The sequence below is a fragment of the Triturus cristatus genome, chromosome 11, assembly GCF_964204655.1.
Source record: "Triturus cristatus chromosome 11, aTriCri1.1, whole genome shotgun sequence".
In the NCBI taxonomy this organism is placed as follows: Eukaryota; Metazoa; Chordata; class Amphibia; order Caudata; family Salamandridae; genus Triturus; species Triturus cristatus.
The window spans coordinates 1,113,759,409-1,113,780,499 of record NC_140594.1 but is presented as its reverse complement, the minus strand read 5'-3'; the positions used below and the strand labels follow the sequence as shown (position 1 = coordinate 1,113,780,499).

The 21,091-nt window shown below is 44.9% G+C and overlaps 1 protein-coding gene across 5 annotated transcripts in view; it reads right to left on the bottom strand.

Annotated features, from left to right (window-relative positions):
• Positions 1 to 21,091, bottom strand: part of ABCC5 (ATP binding cassette subfamily C member 5) — a 343,171-nt gene that overhangs the window by 129,555 nt on the left and 192,525 nt on the right. For all 5 annotated transcript variants that reach the window (XM_085635623.1, XM_085635619.1, XM_085635620.1 and 2 more), the window contains 3 exons: positions 10,392 to 10,516; positions 1,459 to 1,531; positions 259 to 462 (listed from right to left, as the gene is read on the bottom strand). In XM_085635623.1, the coding sequence (XP_085491749.1) occupies positions 259 to 462; positions 1,459 to 1,531; positions 10,392 to 10,516 (402 nt within the window). The remainder of the gene's footprint in view (positions 1 to 258; positions 463 to 1,458; positions 1,532 to 10,391; positions 10,517 to 21,091) is intronic.

Below are 21,091 nucleotides of genomic sequence, written 5' to 3'. Positions count from 1 at the left end.
TAATCAGTGGAATTATGCTGGGATGAATTCCTATAGTTTTTTTGCTCACTGTGCCGCTGCACACAGGGACCAACATTATGCAATTTTGGGTTGGCCTTACTTACACAAGGGGCAGTCATGCCTGAACTGTTTGACTAGAGTGACACAATGGGGAAAAAACAATTGGTTGGAACGCTATCCAAAGCGACTGCCTGTGGTTTAGTCCATTTGCAAGCATTCTTCCCATCAACATTTTGTGTATTTGGAATCAACAGTTACCTGGAGCTGGTGGGTGATGAATAGAACAGTCTTCGATTTCAGATGCTTCTTAATGGCGCTATTAAAGATGTGGTTGCCCACATGAGCATCTAAAGCACTGAGTGGGTCATCCAGGATATAAATGCTCCGGTCACTGTACAGGGCCCTGGCCAAGCTGATTCTCTGTCGTTGGCCACCACTCAAGTTAGCCCCACGCTCGCCAATCTATGATAAGAAAGAACAAAAGAATCATTAAATGCAAACATTCTTAAAGCTACAAAGCACTGACTTGCCTATCCTGAAACTGTACATTGAAAAAATTACAAACAATGCCCTCAGTTTACATGCACACAACCGGAAGTCATTAAACAAATTAACAAATCAAGTAAATACAGAGTAAACTAGAAAGCATGTGCTGAAAAGCCACACTAGGGATAAAGAACTTACATTTTAAGGGTCCTAACGAAACTTAAGCAAACAGGTACACAGTCGAAAATATGAGAACTACAATCTGAAGGAGGACATTAACGCAACCTAGATCTAGACCACAAGTGACCTTGCATCAGAGTGTTAACACGCAAATAACTAGGAATTAAAGTTGACACACATGTGACCTGTATCCCAAGTGCAAAGAGAAAAGAATTGACAGGCGATAAAGTACAGAAATAGGTTGGAATCATTTTGCAGACATAGAAGTGAGCTGAACTTTAATACAGTCTCAAACAGTATCTTGAACCCGAGAGCAGATACAAGTGCTCTAGAAATTACATGTAAAGAATCAAAGGACCAGATGGCTCTCCCACATGCAGTTGTGAACCCTATGAAACACACACAACCTTTATGGAACCAGAGGACAGGAATAGATTTGTATGCACTGGCAACCTCAAAAGTGACCCTCAGCAAGCATATGCATGTACTTACTAGTGATAAGCAACCTGCAAGAAAAACTCACATGACCTGGAACCAGTGAGCAGAAACTCAAGCAACCTGGATCTAGAATGCAAACAATCTGATCTTGAAATTAAGGACAGACACAGGTAAACTGCAATGATAAAAGAACAAGAAAACCTAGCACCCGGGACATTTACTTGTGTAAAAGACAGACAGGAGTGGGGACACAAGTATTTTTCATACAGGATCAACTCTTCCGGACGTAGCTTCTGTCGCTGTGACGGCACTGATACTTCAGCATGTTATTAGGATGGAGAACGAGGTGCTTACCTCAGTCAAATCGCTGTTTGGAAGAATGGCAAGATCGGGCCTCAGGCTGCACACATTTAGCACGCTGTTGTACCTTTGCAAAAGAAAAAGGTGTCAATGTCAAAAATGGTTACATGCCACAAGAACAAGTCAGAGAGTCAAGCCACAAGAACTGCACCTCTCCCAGGATTCGATTTACTCAGACTGTAATTTAACTCTTTGTTGGAAGTTTTATTCTTGAAAAACAGATAAATGTGAACTGCGAGATGGTAAGTGAATTCTAAAGAAAGCTGTGTTCAAAATTAAAGCTCTCCAATTTTGTTACCCTTTGATATGGATAGCCTATTTTTTATACTCTGCTTGAAGGCTGCCAAGAGTGCCCCTCAGTTTAACAGCACACAAAGTTTATACAGGACAAAAAAAAGGCTCCACTTGGAATGGCATTAGTGGATAATGGATAAAACCCAAACTAGTAAATACCAGTCTGTTGAATGTAGGCTGTCAATCTCCAATGTGGAGAATTAACAAAAATAGTAAGATTTTTTTCCATAGAAAAAGTGGGACCCTGTAAACAAATCTAGGTCCAGATGCTAAAAAAAAAAAAAAAAAAAAAATATATGAATATAGGAATTGTAAAAGTGAAAGCAAGAATAATAAGAAGGTTTCCCCATATAAAAACTTATTCTAGCCAATTGGGCCAAAAGACAAAAGGTATGGATGATTAGGGGTTAGGTCAGTGGGCAAAGGGTGGACCTTGTGTGATAGGGAAAAATATAAAAATAACATTTAAGGGGGGAGGTATGGGAAAAATCGTATGGGGTTCTAAAAAGATGAAGAGATCAAAGGTAAAGCAAGGAGGCTGGAGGTGCCCTTCAAGCAAGACAGTGTAAGAGAAGAAAAAAAAGAAGAGAGTTTACAGGCGGGGTCTGCCCTGTAAAAGTATGAAAAGAATCTGAGATATTGACAAAAAATGGACTGAAAGCAATTCGAGAGAAAAGGCATTCACCAAGCTGTAGTTGACGAATTGGGAATGTCATAATTTTTTAGGTTGAGTCTAGCAACGTGAATGCGCTGCTCTGCGAGGCATGCTGTATTCACTTCTACGGGCTTTTGCCACACCCTCGCTGCTGATTGGGATTTAATGTGTGCTGTTCTGAAAAGATTTCTTGTGAATGGTTTATTGGCCTTAGCTGTCCCTCCTTCTCCTGTCTTACTCCTGCCCCAGAGTATTGACCTCTTACAGGTATTTTTTCTCAGGAGTGTTTTTCCTTTTGGAATCGAGCACTCTTTATGTTGCAGAGTGTCTGTGCACTTTGCTCGTGTTACACTCCAGCTCCCCGGCCTCTCTCCTGCCATGCTTTCACGTCCTCCCAGTCTGTCAGTGCTGCCACAAGTCTGACTGTTCCAAGTCAGTCATTTTGGTTGTTTTTATACATCATACCATTAAAACCAATAAATCTGCGCGTTTCCATCGCTGCTGTTTAGTTCTACTGGCTGTGCTGTTTTTCTTAAATTGCTCAAACATAGCTGAGTTCACAAGTACCGAAAGAGAAAACCCTATACTACTGCTAAGCAGACAGGAAATTGTAGAAGACCTTGCAAGCAGGAAAGCATTGACCACGCCTACTACTCAATCAGTTGTCCGTGATGTTGCTATGTGTGCAACACTCTGCCTTCTTTGTACAGTAGATGGAAGAAATGCACTGCACAGAAAGATGGGCTGTGCACCCAAAGCATAATGTTTTCGTATAAACGTTGCAGCAACCTGGATTCATCGGAGAAACCCCCTGCAGTTTTTTTACAACTCAGATGCAGCTTCCCAACACAGGGATTTCAGTATGACTTACGGTGGCGACAAAAGACAGCAGAAAGGTATGTTATAAAAGAAGTTAAAGTTACCCTTATTTTCCAGTCAAGTAATGTAACTGAATTTGTTAGGAACAACATACTTTAAAAATGTGAATTCAGTTTTACCGGAACCGGCATAAAGAATGTAGCGTTTTTATTTTTCTTCATGCTCAGTACCAAAACAATACACTTCCTGTATTCCAGTCCAGGGTCTAAGATTACTGTGAGTACAAGTAGAGTTTTGTAAAAGTTTATTTTGTCGAATTATAATTCGTAGTTATTTGTAAAAGTCGAAGGATACCCAAATTTATCTTTTATTGGTACATTTGCAGTACTCTGCTAACTTAATCGTTTCGAGCAGGCCTATATTGTGTTGTGTGTTTAAACTTGTAATGTATGCTCAGATTTGTTACATATCAAAATATGTGAAAGTGAATCATGAGCAGCAACATTTTCATAATTATTTTGCACACAACCCAGAAAAGTCATGTTTTGTGAAAGAAAAGTCTGTGTCCTGTTATGTTTCAAGAGCTGGAAGCCTGTTTATTGGTTAGTATTGTGTGCATAGAAAAAAATCAATCAAGCAGTATGGCTTTTGAAACTAACTTGATAAAAAATGTTGCCTGCTGGCATAAACTTGAAATTAAGTGCCTTGAGTGGTGATGTGTTTAACTAGGTCACTGGATTCCATTCTAATAGAGCCGCTAAGACTGTTTTGTAAATATTATCCTAAACATTGTATAATGCGATAATGTGCCTATTAGTGTCGAAGCCTCCGTGTTAAACAGTAGATATTACAGCACCCAGCATAATGTGCTGCATGGCTAAATACCTATAAGGTCCAAAAGGCGAGATCTATTGCATTCCAAATGTTTGTTCATCATTTGTGGAAAGAATCTGAAAGGTTCCCACAAGTTTGTTTTTTGTCTGGGTCACATATAATATATTCCAGGAGACACTCACGACTGCTGTAACGAAAGGCACAGAATTGGGACGAGTCAAACGCCGTGAATCCAGCATCTTTAGACATGGAGGTAATCCTACTTTCAAAATCTTTTCCTGTGCATGTTATTTGAAAGATATATCAGGAAACAAATACATACATTTCCGAAGTTTGAGGGAGATTGTATGAGCGATCTCTGAAATGATACACAAGTGACAGAAACATCATCACGAGGGACATAATAACCGAAATCCCAGATCAAGCCCCTCTTAAAGCATCTACAGAGAGCTGCCATTATAATCTGGTACAGAGGATCTTCAGCTGAATTAATTTTTGTAGAAAATTAGGTTAACACCTGTCCTTCAGGGATGGCGCCCTCGGAGGCATGCTTTCTGAGATAGCGGATGGGAGAATGTGATGCCAAAACCCTAGGTCTGGGGCAGGTCTACCAGCACCTTTGAAAAGGGATGTTCTGCTTTAATATATAGAACAGGATACATTCCAAGAAAGCCCAGTCATTGCTTGGCTCGGAGGGCAAAAGGAGTGGGTGTGTATTAAGGCGAGGCACTGTGGCTAAGCTCTCCGATAAACATTTGAGAATGGAGGGGTGTCTGCACTTAAAGCAACTTGATAATAAGAAGCCATTTAATTGGAGTTTGCCCTACAAAAAATGAAAAACAAAGTGAAGTTTACACTGGGCGGTAAAAGGTGCTCCTTGGGATATTATTTTAGTAGCCAAAGAAATAGAAGAGCCAAACTGACTCTAAGTCTGCCACAAACCATCATCTTATTCCTACCATCAAGGTTAGATGCTTACTCGCCTAAGATGCTGATGCCCCTTATAAGATTGGTCCCGTAGTAGTGTGGTGGTAGCCTTTGCAAGCCCCTTTCTCCGATCCAATGCACACTTTCAGAACAGCGGTCTCAAAAAAGACAGACTGAAGAGTAAGGGGAAGCGGAGGAATGAAGTAAGATTTCAGCAACAGGATACGCCAATCTCACTCAATCTCAACGATTGGGTTGATTCCATTTAACCCATGGAACACGATATGATGCCTGTGAAGAAGAACTCAAACTGGAGGAAAGAGAGCAGCTTGACATAATGATGTATGGTGGCGAGTTGAAGCGTAATGTAATGTATGCAGATCAAGCAAAAAAATGGAAAGAAATAATGAGCCATTTACAGTCCTCAGAGGCTGCCTTTGAGTCGTCATCAAAAGTGAAATTTAACTGCTACAATCTTTGGGTTCGGTCGGTGGAGGACACTGAAGGCACTGAAAATTAAGGCACTCATTTCTAAATGAAAAGCTGACATTAATAGAAATATAGATTGGTAGTTACTATGAGATGCTCACAATATTAATACATTAGAGGACAGAAGAGTCTTCCTTACTTCCTGGAATACAGCAGAGCTTAAGAGACCAATAGAGAAAAAAGATTGCAATCAGATTGATGAAATATGAAATCATTGTTCTGCACAAAAATTGCACAATGGACCATATGATCCAGGAAAATTATACGAATGATTACCGTGGACATAAATAATGCCAATGCAGCTCTGAGAAACCTACCAGAAATAATTGACAAAAAGTCTTGTTGTCACATACATAGTAACGGCAACTTAGAATCATCAGACCCTGGCACAGTGCCAGCCAACACGGATTGTCCTGAAGCCTTGCTGAGTTGGCTACGGCAAGTCTCTATAACAAGGTCTCAATGCCCAAGGTGCTCTGAGCTCATATTTAAGTGTTTGGATCAAGTTATATTTCCATTGTCAGGAAGGGATTGTCTTTTGAAGGGGAAGCAAATGTACGATCCAGGGACCATGAAAACACAGCGTACACGTAGCAACCTCAGAGAAGAGGTAAGAATACTTCAGCAGAATGATGGCCATGATGTGGTACCCATTTAGTCAGTAGGTACAGCTTTTTCAAATATATATCACTGTATTTACTAGGTTAGCCACTCTGGGTGTTCTTTGCACCAGACAAATCCTTGTAGCTCTAAATTGCCTCTTCGCTTTTGTTAAAATGGGTGACTAACTCTGGGAATACTTCTTTGAGATAGGCTGGGCACATTAAAGCGATTACATAATGTTTCTATGAACATGTCCCTAAAGAACAGAATTTAACTGGCTGCAAGCTACTTATAAGGAGAGATTGTTGAATGCTATTGATCAGTTTCTAGTATTTTAATCATATGAACAACAGAAAATCCCCTTACTGTCAAGCCTGCCTTCTGGTTTCCTTTTCCACCCATCACTGACTTTAATAACTGATGGTATGTACACCTCTTGCTATTCAGGCTCTGTACAAACTGTGCTGGGAAGCACAAATACAACATCATGTACACAATTAGGAATGTATACATATTTGATTAAACAATCATATCGCACTCCACTCAATTAAAATGACATATTTCATACACATCTGCAATGGAGATGAAGTTTTAAGCCCAGAATATGAATTGTCCGTCCAACACTGGAGCCAGAACTTGTGAGAAAGTGGTTCTGTATATACTGTTCCTTAATAGGTACAGGGTGTACAGAGTCCACAGTCCCCCAGGGTTTAACAGAGGTTAAAGTTAGATATAACCTTACTCTCTAAAGTGGTAGCTTGGTCGAGCAGTAAGGCAACATTAGAGGACAGTGTAAAGCATTTATTGTACACACTCAATAAGCAAATGGTTTCACACACTCAATGACTGAACTCTAGGCCAATGGTTATCTATAAAAAATATATGCTCGTTTTATTTTAGAACCAACACTTGGATTTAAAATATACTTTCTCAACAGGAGAGGTTTCATATAAATACTTTTGCAATATGCAATAGATTTTAGTAAACAGTCACAAGAGGTTGCAGTAGGCAACTCTATTTTTAAACACAACAATACATTGAGCTCAATGTTAGATTCAAGTTATTTGCAACAGATTACTTTTTAGATTACTTTTGGAATTCCAGGACTGGATCCTAGATTCAGTCCTGGGTCAGTTCTCAGAATCAAGTGATGAAAGTCGACTTAATTACTGTAATGATTTTTAACTAATATTTAGCTATTTTAAAAGTTGACACTTGGAAAATATTTCAGAGAAAACAGTCAATGATTCCCTATGGAAGAAAATTCAAGTTGCAGGTACAGTATGTTCTCGTTACTTTTGTAATCCAGTACTGGGTGCCTAGTCTCAGTACTGGGACCTTTATCCAAAACAGGTAAGTAATTACGTTTTCAGATATTATACGATTTTTGAAGAATATTTAAAGATTGCGGAAATAGACACAGAAGAAATTTCACAGAAAAACAGTCAATGAATTCCTATGGAAGAAAATTGGGTTACGGGTAAGTACAGTTGTAAGTATTTTTCAGAGTCAGTGCTGGGCACCAAGATCCAGCACTGGGAGCTCACCTAAGAGCAGGTGAGTAAATTCGTTTGTGTCACTCGGCTGATTTTTGGTGAATATTTGAAGATTTGAAAAGTCCACACTTAGAAGAAATTTCAGGAAAAAGCCAGTCAATGTTACCCTATGAGGAAAATAGAGTTTGCGGTTTAAGGGTAAGTACTCGACTGGCAGAGTTGAGGTTCTGGGCACAGACTCAGGGGTCTCCCAGGGTCAGGTAGGTACAGTTGGTTCACCCTCAGCGGCTCTAGGGTGGCCGGGTGCAGAGAGAGTTAGGCCCAATGTTATCCTATGAGGGTAGGGGGGGCCTTGTTTGGTGGCTGCTGACTGGCAAGCCACGCGGCTGTGGGAGCTGGGCTCCTGGTCACTTACTCAGGGCAAGTGGGGAAGTAGGTAGGTGTAGAGTTTTCACTGCCAGGGCCACTCGGGCGGCTGGGTGCAGAGGGCTTTTGAGCCTTCTGGCGCTCAATGGATTTCAATGGGAAATCTCCGGTTTGGAAAAAGACTGCAAGCTCAGGGACGAGGACTCTTCAGGTGCCACCACCACTTCGAGAGGTAAGTTGGGTAGTTGGAGGATAGGTAGGTACCCCGGGATTGGGCACAGGGGGCCGTGGGGCGCCGCGTGCAGGGGTGCCTTTAGGTGTCGGGAAATCTTACCCTCTGTTTAAGCGGTTGGGGGGGCACCTTGTTCTGAGGCTGCAGGCTTCTTCAGGAGTGTCGAGGGAGGTCCTTGGGTGCCGGACTCGGGGTCACAGTCGCCGTGGGGTCGTCCTCAGGGTCTTTGTTCACTCCGGTACTGGCCAGGCTTGGCTGGTGCAGAGTGTGGTGGGTTCGCGGTTCCGGGCTGCTGCCAGGGGTTAGAGATAGGTTTCGAGTAGAGCCTCTACTCATGGGAGTCCCAAGGGCTTAGAGCCAAAAGGTAGCCAGGTCCTCCGGGGTTGGGGAGGTTGCTAGCCACAAGACATGCCGGGCTGGAGCAGGAGCAGGTTCGAGGGTCGACAGGCCGGTAGGGCTGGGGCCAAAGCAGTTGGTGTCTTCCTCTTTTCAGCAGCTGCAGGGCAGGTCTTCTTTCTTCTTGCTCTTCGTAATTTTGAATCTGGGATCTGGGGAAGGAAGGTTCAGGGTGCCCCTAAATACTAGATTTAGGGGCGTTACAGGTAGGTGAAGGGCAGGGACCAATGGGACCCCGTCCTGGGGTGGGTACACCCCCTATCCTGCCTCTCTCCTGTGGGAGGGGGGCAGTAGCCTAGTCCTGATAGGGTAGGGCTCCCCATCTTCAAGATGGCGAGAGCCCGGATATGTGCTTCACCTCGCCTACCCCACCTGAGGGGTGGGGTTGGCAGGCTGGCACATCCTCTATCCTTATTTGGGGTTTCCGGCCAAAGCTTCCCGCCAGAGTGGGGGGTTGCAGGGGCCTGGGGAAGCTCACAGAGGCGGCATGCCTTTGAAGCTTCCCCCTGCCCATCCTGGGGGAGGAGATTTAGCACCTCGCCCAGGATGTGCATTGTTGCAGGCCCAGGAGAGCAGGGGCTCTCCTACCCAGGGGTCCAGCAACATGTTTGCTGGGTGGCAGCCTAGGCAGCCTCAGAGCAGACGTAGATTTGTAGGTTAGGTTCGAGGGGGCACCTCTAAGATGCCCTCTGGGGTGCTGGGTACATTAAATCCCACACTGGCATCAGTGTGGGTTTAATGTGCTGAGAAGTTTGATACCAAACTTCTCAGTCTTTAGTGTTGCCATTATGGTGCTGTGGAGCTCATGTTTGACGAGCTCTCAGCACCATGTACTCTTAAATGGCAGCACTGCACTTACAGGGCTCAGGAATGGACCTGGGCACTGTAGGGGCACAGGGCTCCTGCTCCTGTGCCCACACCATTGGCAAAAGGCACCCAGCTAGAGGGGTGACTGATGTATGCCATGGCAGTGTCTGTGATGGGCATGGCACACAGGGATGTGTGCCATGTCGACTTTGTTTTTGTCTTGCACCCAAACACTCAGCCTGCAAAGGCAGTGTGTGTGTGTGTAAGGGTACAGGGCCTCTAAGGGTGGCACAAGGAGTGCTGCAGCTCTTAGAGGCCTTCCTGGGTCACAAAGCCCTGGGTACTTAGGGTACCATTTACCAGGGGCTGACATGTGGCCAAGGTTTGCCAATTAGGGTTTGGTTTGTTTTAGGGAAGGAACATAGGCCCTGGGCACCCGATTGGCAGGAGTCCAGGGCACACTCAGTCAAAGTACATTCAGCAATTCAGCAAAAAGTGGGGGCATACCATGCAAGAAAGATGGCACTTTCTCACAGAACTAGACTCATGGGCCTCAGGTTTGAAGTTCGGCCACTTAGCCAGTAATCCACATTTCTTCTGAAATAAATGGTGACTTATAAAAACGCTGAGTACGCACAAAGTTGCAATTGAAAATATCTTTTGCAATATTTGTGTCTTATAAAGAACACTAATGTTTTTCAGAAATCACTGGATTATGGAATTTGTCATGCACTGCTTGCCGCTGGCATTGCAAAATTCCAGTGGTTTTGAATATGTGGGTGGCGAAATTGAGATTTAATTTCCACCTCTTGACACCTGACCAGATTTAAGAAATCAAATAAATATGTAGAATTTTATGAAATAAATTGTGACAAAATGTCAATGTCAAAACATTCTCTTTTTAAATGTGCAGACTAATTTGGCTATGATGACAGGATCTACATTAACACTTGTCAACCCCAACTGAGAGCGACATAGAGAGGACTAGAACTTTATAAAATCAAGTTACCTTTCTTCTTCATATTCCTTTCCAAAGAGGATGTTTTCTCTGAGTGTAGCATTGAGGATCCAGGCCTGCTGGGCAACATAAGCAAACGTTCCATTGACTGCAATGCTGCCCTCTAGCAGGGTCATCTGTAAGAAAAGAGGGACACCCAATCACACAAAGGAATGCCTTGACAAAGAAAGGTCATGTGGAGTAAACAAGTAAGAACAGGAAATCCAAAAGAGAACCTTGCGAGGCAGATTCAGAAATGTAGGCGTTAGTACAGAATTACCGTGGAAGAAAGATCTAAATGCTTCAGTGAGTGGACACGGACAGTTTTAATTGATCCTGGCAGCTCAAGAGGGCTGCAGAATACATTAAAACAGACAATGGCCACTGTACTAAGTATCAAAGATTATTCTTCCGATCTGAGTAGAATGGGTAAGACCGGGGTCCCCCTTGGCCTTATGGTGGCAAAACGGAACATAGCCCAACTATGGGGGGCCGCTGCTCCACCAACAGTAACAGACTGGAAAAAGCACATGGATTGGTGCATGTTTCGTGAAAAGACAGTATACCTCGCCAGGGGATGCCCAAAGAAATGGTCACTGATATGGGGGGCTTGGAACTCCTACCGGGGAGAGATTTGCACCCCACCACAGGCTCCTCCTACTGCGGACATGTCATCGCCCTGACTGTAATGTTTGCGGTGTTGCTGTACTTCGCTCAAACCATACTATGCTTAATATCACGTTTAATTATTGTCTAATCTCATGTATACAATGTCAACTCTTCATTGCCAATGTGCTGAACTATGTTATTAATAAAAAGAATCTTTAATCTTTTTTTTTTTATTCTTCCACAGCGATGCTGTACTTACAAGAAAAGAGTCTCTGGATGTCGCGGCGGCCGCCGAGGAACACCGCAGAAACCGTCGGCGTTGCCTCAATAATCGCCTCAGGGAAGAACCACACTTCCCATGAGGCACCGCGCCGAAGACGCGCGTGACGTCATCACGCACCCGGAAGCCGATATGAAGGCTTCCAGGGCACCGGACGGTGCCGTTGATTCCTGTGGACTCCCGGACCTGAAGAACGCCAGGAGGGCTGGTAGGGGTGCCTGGAGCACTCAACATTCTTGCAACTTTCAGAATTTTCCGATAGCCTCTGCAGCTTCTTTCGCGCTATGTACACGTTCGTCACAGACCACGCCCCGTTGGACGAGCTAGCATCGGCTCTTGCGGGACGCTTCGTGTGACATCTTGTGATTGTGCTTGTTCTGGCGAATGCTTTAACATAGCGGTATTCATAGGCTGCAAATATTCATCCTCCAAGACCCGGTCGCTTGCATTTCCAGCGGCTGCTGGGATAAGCGCTAGTTATGCCTCATTGACCTTTTGCATGACATTGTTCCCTGTGTTTGCCGAGGGAATACATCGGCCTCATTGTGGGGGTTGAGAACCCTTCACCTTTCCAGTTTGAATATTTACTTTGTTCTTTGACGAAAGGCCAAGAGTGCTGGAATTTTCCTTTCTTTTATGTGCATAAAACATTATCTTAACAAAGTACCTACATGAGGTCCAGGCTGTTGGTAAACCATAATTCTGCTAGAGCATTTAAGGTGTTTATGTTCTACAAAAGGTGAAGTGCCATTGCCTTGTCTTCTTTTGTTTTCACATCAGGGGAAAAGCGTAGCAAGTCCAGTTGGTCGCTCCGCTCCTCCTCCCCTGTTTAACGCCACCTATGAGCATATAGGTATGTGGTATTCGTGGTTACACTACAGTACTAGCAGAGAGATTTGTCACAGACTGTTTTCTAATGCACGTGTTCCTTTCATAGGTTGCTAGATGCTGCACTCCACTCTTGTATTCCGGTTGACGGATATCCGCACTGTTCTTTTACTTTACAGGTATAGCGCGAGGCGTAGTATATATATATATATACAACCAACTAGGCTGATATTGACTTACAATAGACAACACTGTACCATCCGTAAGATAATCCGCAAAAATTGGAACCTCATTTGTAATGACCCAGTGATAGGGAAACAGACAGCACCTACTCCTAACATCACCTTCAGAAAAGCCCGTTCTATGTCAAGTGACTTGGTTAAAAGTAGCCCTGAAATTATCTCTAACAGAAATTGGCTCAATTCTAGAAAGGGATTCTTTCGCTGTACAAATTGCAAAGCGTGCAAACACGGTGTCAGCACAACCACATACAAATCCCCTTTTCACATGGAAGAAAGAAGGATAAGTAAATTCTTAACATGCAAAACAGAGTTCGCTGTCTATGTGCTGGGGTGTCCTTGTGGCCTGCAATATGTTGGTAGTACCAAGTTGCAGGTCCACAAGAGGATACTCCAGCACATTAGAGCTATCACCAACAGTGACCCAACTTATCCAGTTGCGAGACACTTCAAAGAATGCCACAACAATAACATTGAACTTTTGAAGTATTTCGCAATAGATCATGTATTGCCACTCAGACGAGGAGGCAACCGTGAAGCACTACTACGTAAACTTGAAACCCGATTCATTCTAGAATTAGATACCAAGTCACCTAACGGGCTGAATGCCAATGAGGATCTATACACGTGCCTATGATACCATTGTCATGGAAATGTTACTGTAACTTAGCCTGCTATAAATGTCCTATGACAAAATGACAAATGAGATATTGCATTTAGCATATCTTTTAACAAAAATCTCTTCCTCCTTTCTTTTAACAATCACAGCAACATATTTTTACGTACATTTTAGACACTGGGTAGCACTCTTTTATGCAACATAGGCACTTTAGTTTAGTTTTATTGAAACAGTTTGATTCAACCATGTTTACACCTGTTTAGGCCAAAGCACTAGCACTTTATATCATTCGTGAAAATTTTGTGAAGGATTTGTGTATATTATTGAACGACTATTATACCTGGATTTTAACCAAAGTATAAATAGAGATGACTAATGTTTTAGAATCTACCCATCGGGGTTTTATTCTTTTATCTTATTTTTTATATAAATAGGATTGCACATGTTACTATGTTATTTATATGTATATTTATGTACTTATTTAAATGATTAGATGTATAGATATGCGTATTTATACTTGTATTTATTGATATTTATTTATTTATTTATATGTATTGTATATGTGATATGTGTAAATTGAACTATGGTCATTCTCAACGTAGGTGAATTTTATTCACCCCCCATATCTATACACAAAGCCATTATGAGTATTTCACGTCACCAATTATTATGATGACTAATAATACTTGATTTGATTCAATGCTTGGTCTAAAAATTTGGCATTATGTCATAAGTGAATAGCGATTCATTACCGTTTCTTTCACATTTTTTCTATGTCTATGATGACTCAATCACTGTGTACCACGTGACTATACACTAGCACTTTAAAACTGTGAATGTCGTCCTCGCATGTCATGTGATCAAGGCCTCTTTGCAGGCCGAAACGCGTAATGGCGGCAGTGCTGGGTGATATGAAATAAAAACTTCTGCACTGATTTTGGGTCTGTGTTCGTCTTTCCGAGGAGACGTGGAAGTTGGAGACGAATCTTGTTATATATATATATATATATATATATATATCAGTGAAAAAACCATAGGTTTCACACATGTTATAGTTAGCTGGACATTTTACTCGTAAAAAACCAATGAAATTGCCCCGTTATAGTTAGTTCAGCTAACTATAACTCGCGCGCCCGCAATGCACTGCTGATGACGTCACATATTACATCACTCATGACATGGTCAGTGACATCACTCATGACATCACTGATGACATCTCAAATGACATCACTGATGACATCATCCAGTGAATGTGGGTTTTTCTGAAAATTAAATATGTTTTATATATGTATATCTCAAGGTCGATGGAAGAATAAATGGGTATATAAGTGTCTAAATGGATGATTTGTTTTTGAAAAATTGATTGTTTAACTGACTGATTAAGTGTATCATAGTGAATACATGTTTTAGTGAGTAATGTTTAAATATGTATATATCTGTATCAGTCTCTCACTTTGTGTATAAGTGGCTGCATGGGTTGGTGAGTAGCTACATGGGTGTCTATATAGGTTATTAGTTGGTTTTTTGAGTATCAGTCTGAGTGTCTGCATGGTTCGGTGGGGGGTATTACGTAGTGCACAGGTGCATGAATGAGTGACTCACTGTTTGTATGTGTTGAACAGACCATGTGTGCAGGACTGCATGGGTGGATGAGTGTGTGTATGGGTGTGTTAGTGAGTGAATGACTGTCTCAATAGTGTCTTTATGAGTAACTACATATGTTTAAAACTAGTATATGTGACTATTGGTGTATATATGTGAGTATATGCAAGGGTGAGAGATTGGAAGAGTTCCTGTATGAATAAGTATGTGTTTCTATAAGTGATTGTTTAAAAGACTAAGTATGTGTAAGTTTCCGTAGAAGTAAGTATGGTGGTGTGTGTATAACTGTATATGCAAGTAAATGTATGTTTGATTCTTTATTAGTACGAGTGACTATGTGTGTGAGTAACTCTATGGATGAGTGGCATTGTGTAACAGGATGTATAGGTGTATGAGTACATATGATGAGTGAGTACATGTATGAGTGACTGTATTGGACTGTTGGTGAATGAGTGGATGTGTATGTGGATCTTAGAATTACTGAAGAGGTTGTTGTAACTGGTATTGGTATGTCCATTGTTTTGAAAATTTTAGTCTCTATTTTTGAATGTGTGTGTCAAAGGTTATATTAGGGTGAGAGGAGGTCTGCCACTCTATCACAAGGATGATGTCATCAGTGATGTCATCAGTGATGTCATTTGAGATGTCATCAGTGATGTCATGAGTGATGTCACTGACCATGTCATGAGTGATGTAATATGTGACGTCATCAGCAGTGCATTGCGGGCGCGCGAGTTATAGTTAGCTGAACTAACTATAACGGGGCAATTTCATTGGTTTTTTACGAGTAAAATGTCCAGCTAACTATAACATGTGTGAAACCTATGGTTTTTTCACTGAATTTCTAAGGTTTTTTAAATGCTAATTCCTAACTATAACGTGTGTGAAACCTATGGTTTTTTCAGTGAATTTGCAAGGTTTTTTAAATGCTAATTCCTAACTATAACGTGTGTGAAACCTATGGTTTTTTCAGTGAATTTGCAAGGTTTTTTAAATGCTAATTTTTTTTTTTTTTTTTTTTCTAACATTTTTAATTTAATTATCTTACCTTTTATAAAGACTATGATTAAATTTTTAAAATTCTTTAATATGTTTTTTTAAATATATTTTTTAAAATAAACATGTAAAATTTATTTGCAGTACTTTTTTAAAAAAAAAAATATTTTTTTAGTACGCGTACCGTAAGCTCACGGTAAGCGTACGGTTTACGCAACGTCCGTAATCTATCTACGCTGCTTGCGTATAGTTACGCACTTTGCGTAGCCGCGCGTACTGCGCGTGGGACGCGTGCGCGCTTACGCTACACGCGCACGTTACGCGGAAGTGTCGGGGAGTGACTGTTATGCGCATGCGCGTGTCTTTTTTACGCGCATGCGTACTTTTGCCGTAAGCGCACCGTAAGCGTACCGTAAGCGTACGGTAGGTCATGTGATCATGAAACACAACTTTTGATTGGTTGAAACTACTTTCAGTTCTAGAACTCTCCTACACCACACCCATTCCCCTCATTTCTGCTTGTGATCCCTTGGGAGAAGGAGCTGGTTTGTCTTTGGGATACGATGGCAGAACAGCAGAGCTCTTCTGAGAGTGAGGCTAGCACTAGCAGCACTGTCTTGAGGCAGAGATCGAGGAAACAAAAGCCCTCTTATGTATGGGATTATTTTACTTTTCCTGAAGGCCAGCAAAAGGTAAATGCACCCTTAGTGACTTGTAAGCTGTGTAAGTGTGTACTTTCTAGAGGTAATCCTAACAGGAAGTATTCCTTTGGGAATCACACCATGAAGAGACACCTCCAGGATGTACACAGAAGGACACATGGTCATCTTTTTGGAGGTAACTCTTCAGAAAGACGAGCCAGTACATCCACAGTAGCTCAGCCTGGACCATCATCTGCAGGGCTGACTCCTTCTTCTGCAGGTCAGGTGAGCCCTTCATCTGTGGGGGAGAATCTCCTTTTGCTGGCCCTCTGGAAATGAACCCTCGATTTCGGAAGGTTGATATTCATTGCACATTTTGTAAAGATCTAATTTGCCATAGGGAGACCAGTGTTTCCCTAGTGAACAACAAAATAGATCAGCACATTTGTCGCTTTGAATAATTTTCCCATGCTTCCTTTCCTCTGTCCCTGCATGAACACAACGGTTCTTTTAAGAGCCAACCTTATCTTTCATCTTTTTTTTACATATGTTTTTAAAAACTTTTTTTTATTTTTTTGTACCGTACGCGTACGGTGCGCGTACTTTTTTTTTTTTTTAAAAACACTAAAAATCAATAAACACATTACAAGGTCCTTGAGAGACTACAATTATTATTATTGACTTACCATACTCACTGAAAAAATATTTATTCATTTGTTTTTTTTAAAAATAGTTTTAAAAATGTTTGTAGTTTTCGAAAATTTTCTATATCTATCTGGAAAAAAAGAAAAAAGTATTAATATTTTTTTTTTTTTTTTTTTTGAAACCGTTTATTACAATCTCAAATAGTTACAAGTATGGGCCTACAACCGTCTGGCCGGCCGCTAGAGTAGCAGTGGCATATGACATACATACAGAAAAATCTCTTGGCGGTGCAAAAAGGGTAAATCAGGAGATATCAGTAGTGCAGGCCACATAACTCCAAACCAACAATACGGTTTCCTTTTGTCAAAACACAACAACACAAAAACAACCACACCCGCAAGGCAACCCGCAATCCCAAGTGACAGCACGCGCTCCTTAAGTGGGGAACCCCAACCAATCGCCAAACTCTGAAGAGGGGAATGAGAACAGATCAGGGACTGGGGAACCACGTGCCCATGGCTGGGGGAGGGGGTCGGCTAGGGGGACGGAGCTGGTGAAGCAGCCGGCAGCAGCGGCGGCTCGCAAATACCCCCGCGATAGGCGTTCCAGGGGCCCCAGATTTTCACCCACGCCCCAGGCTTACCCCTCGCAACATACACCACCTTTTCACGAAACATACACCAATCCATGTGTTCTTTCCAGGCCGACACCGCCGGAGGCCTCTGGGATCCCCACAATTGAGCAATGTCACGCTTAGCGATCATGTATCCCAGAGTCACCCACCGCGTCTGCGGAACCGAGTAATCAGTTGGCTCCCACACATTCAGCAAGCATCTCCTCGCTTCAGGCAACAGCACGACACGCGTAACCACTCGCAGGACCTCATGCACACCACGCCAGAATCGCTCCACCTTTGGGCATTCCCACAGAATATGCAAGAAAGTTGCCAAAGCACCACAGCCACGCTTACACAGTCCATCCTCAGCTAGGCCCATACGTAGAAGCCTTGGCCCCGTCACATAGACCCGGTGGAGGATCTTAAGCTGGACGAAGCGAAGGCGAGCCGGGATGGCCACCTCCTTCGGAGAAGCCACCGCGGACATCCAGTCCTCGTCGTCCAACTCCAGCCCATCGGCAACCCAGGCCTCGCGGAGGCCAGTCAGCAGGCCCGATCGGTCGTTAATCAGTTTTTTGTATATAAGGGAGATCGTGCTGTCTGGGACATGGCCATCCAGCACTCTGTCCTCCAGGGGGGAAGACTCCGGAATGGACGCGACATCCGGGAAGACGGAGCCCAGCGCGTGGCGGACTTGTAAGTACCGGAAGTACTCACTGCCTTGCAACTGAAACTCCGTCTGCAGCATCTCGAAAGTTTTGAATCCCCCCCTCGTCCAGAGATCTCCCACTGTGCTGATGCCGATCGTGTCCCATTTCTCGAAGCCCTTCGAGGTCCACAAGGAGCCCAACCTCGCCGATGCATATAGCGGTGACGCCCGGGTCAAACGGTCCTTCCACCCCATAGCTGCGTTAGCCGCGTGCCATACACGCACCATGACATGCGTCGGTCCCGTCAGGCGAGGGTCCGGCGCGCCAGAGTAAAGCGCCAGATTGTAGTCGCCACCGGGCAGGAGCATCTTGTCCATTTCAAATGCCGGGTTCAGGGCGGGCCCGTAAAGGCCATGATTAATCGCAGCTAGCTGGGAGGCCCAGTAATACCGTTTAATATCCGGGAGGGCAACCCCCCCATCGTACCACGGGAGCGTCAATTTAGCCAAGGCGATACGTGGCCTCCCGTCCCAGAACAGGCGACGCTGCAAACTCTCCACCTCTCGGAAGTAGCGCGCCGGAACCAAATCCATAGTGTTCTGGAGAGCGTACAGAAAGCGCGGCAACGACATCTTAAACAAGGCCGCTCGGCCAAGCGGCGAAAGCGGCAGACGCCGCCAACGCACCACGTCCTCTTTCAAGCGCTGGAGGGGGGGCAGCAAATTCCGCTCGTAGCGGGCCTCCGGGTCCAGAGTAATATATATACCCAGGTACCGAAACCCCTGGGAGGCGATCTGGATCGGACAGTCCCGTGGTAGGACCGGAGCCTCCCCGGCAAGCACATATACACAGGATTTCGCCCAGTTGATGACGAGGCCTGAGTTGCGACCGAATGAGCGCAAAACATCAACTAGGACGATCAGTGATTTACGCGGGGAGGCGAGATATAGAAGGATATCATCAGCGTAGAGGGACACACGGTCCTCATGCTCGGGGGTCCAACGGAGACCACGGATGGAAGGGTGCCACCGCAGCCACTCCGCCAGGGGCTCCAGGGCCAGTGCAAACAGGAGAGGCGACAGGGGGCAGCCCTGTCGCGTACCCCGTCCCAGTGCGAATGGGGCCGAAACTCGTCCATTCACCACCACCTGCGCCAATGGGCCGGAATACAACAATTTGACCCAGCTGATGAAGCCCGGTCCGAAGCCAAACTTCGCCAGCATCGCCCAAATGTATGGCCACTCAAGCGTATCAAACGCCATGGTGGCATCCAAGGACGCCAAGATGGCCGGTTCCCGCACGAACGGGACACGCGCGAGCACCCCGTGCAAGCGTCGCAGATTAAGGGCCGTGTTACGATGGGGTATGAAGCCGGACTGGTCTTGGTGGACCAAGTCGCCCACCACGCCGACCAGCCGGTTGGCCAGCACCTTGGCGAGGATTTTGGGCTCCGCATTCAAGAGCGAGATAGGCCTATAGGATGTGACCCGCTCACGGGGTCTCCCCTCCTTGTGGATCACCACGATCGTGGCCAGACGCTGGTCCGGCGGAAGGGAACCCCGCGAGCAGGCCGCCAGGAACATCGCGCGCAGGTGGGGCGCCAGCACATCCGGTCGCAGCTTGTACAGCTCGATAGGAATGCCATTGGGGCCCATGGCCTTGCCAGATGCGACCGAGCGGATAGCAAGGGCAATTTCGTCCGAGGTGGGAGGAGCGTCCAGCGAATCCCTGTCCTCCACCGAAAGGGAGGGCAGCGCGATGTCCCGAAGCAGGGCATGGGAATCCTCCGAGCAGGGAGAAACCGGGGAATATACCTCGCGGAAATAATCCGCGAAGCAGGAGACAATGGCGTCCGGCTCGGTGACACATACACCATCCATCCTCTCGATCAACGGAACCACACGACTCGCTCTCTCCTTTTTATCCAACCACGCTATCAATTTACCAGCCTTATCACCCACATCATACAGTCGCCCCTGTTGCTCTCTACTGAGGCCCCTGGCCGCCTCCGTGACGAGGGCCCTATAGGCCGCCTGCTTGAGGTGTAAAACATGCAATGTGGCATCCGTCACCCCGCTCCCCAGGGCACCCTCTAGTTCAGTAATTTCGGCCTCTACCCGGGTTACCTCCTCCCGCTCGCGCCTCCGGGCATGGGAGATAAAGGAGAGGGCCTCCCCCCTAAGAACTACCTTAAAAGCCTCCCAAAGGGAGATGGCAGAAGGGACAGACCCCACATTCTCCTCAAAGTACCGCTGCAAGGATTTGATCAATTCGGCTCGAATAGTGGGGTCGCGCAGGTACCAGGCATTAATTGGGGCCACCCTGCCCTCCCCCCTCGGGAAGACATCCAGATGCAGCAGTAGTGGGGAGTGATCTGAAATACCCCACGCCAAATGGCGCACCTCTCCCACCCTCCCAGCATAGGCCGCAGGAACAAGGATATAATCAAGCCGCGAGAGGCTACCATGGGCACCCGAGTGGAAGGTGTATTGCAGCTGAGCGGGATGCTTTAGTCGCCAGCAATCTACCAATCCTAGTGTATCTAAGAGGCCAGACAGCCACGCCTGTGCCCGGGGGAGGTCCCTGGGGGGATGACGATCCATAGACCCTGAAGCCACCGCATTAAAGTCCCCCCCAACTACCAGAAGCCCATCCGGGAGGTCAAGGAGGAGGCGCCCCAGGTCCGCAAACGTGGTAGATTGCAACCCCGGCGGAACGTACACTGATACAAAAACGACCACTCTGCCCTCCATTCTACCCACCAAGCCAGTGTAACGTCCCCTCTCATCATGGCGCACCTCATCAATCCCCAATGGGAGCGAGTTCTTAATCATGATGCCCACCCCCCGCGAGCCCGAGGTGAAGCCCGAATGGGCCACCAAGCGATAGCCTCTCCGATTCATGGCATGAAAGGAATTACCTATAAGGTGTGTCTCCTGCAGGAAGATCACATCCGGTGAAATTCGTTTGAGATACTGCAGGACCAC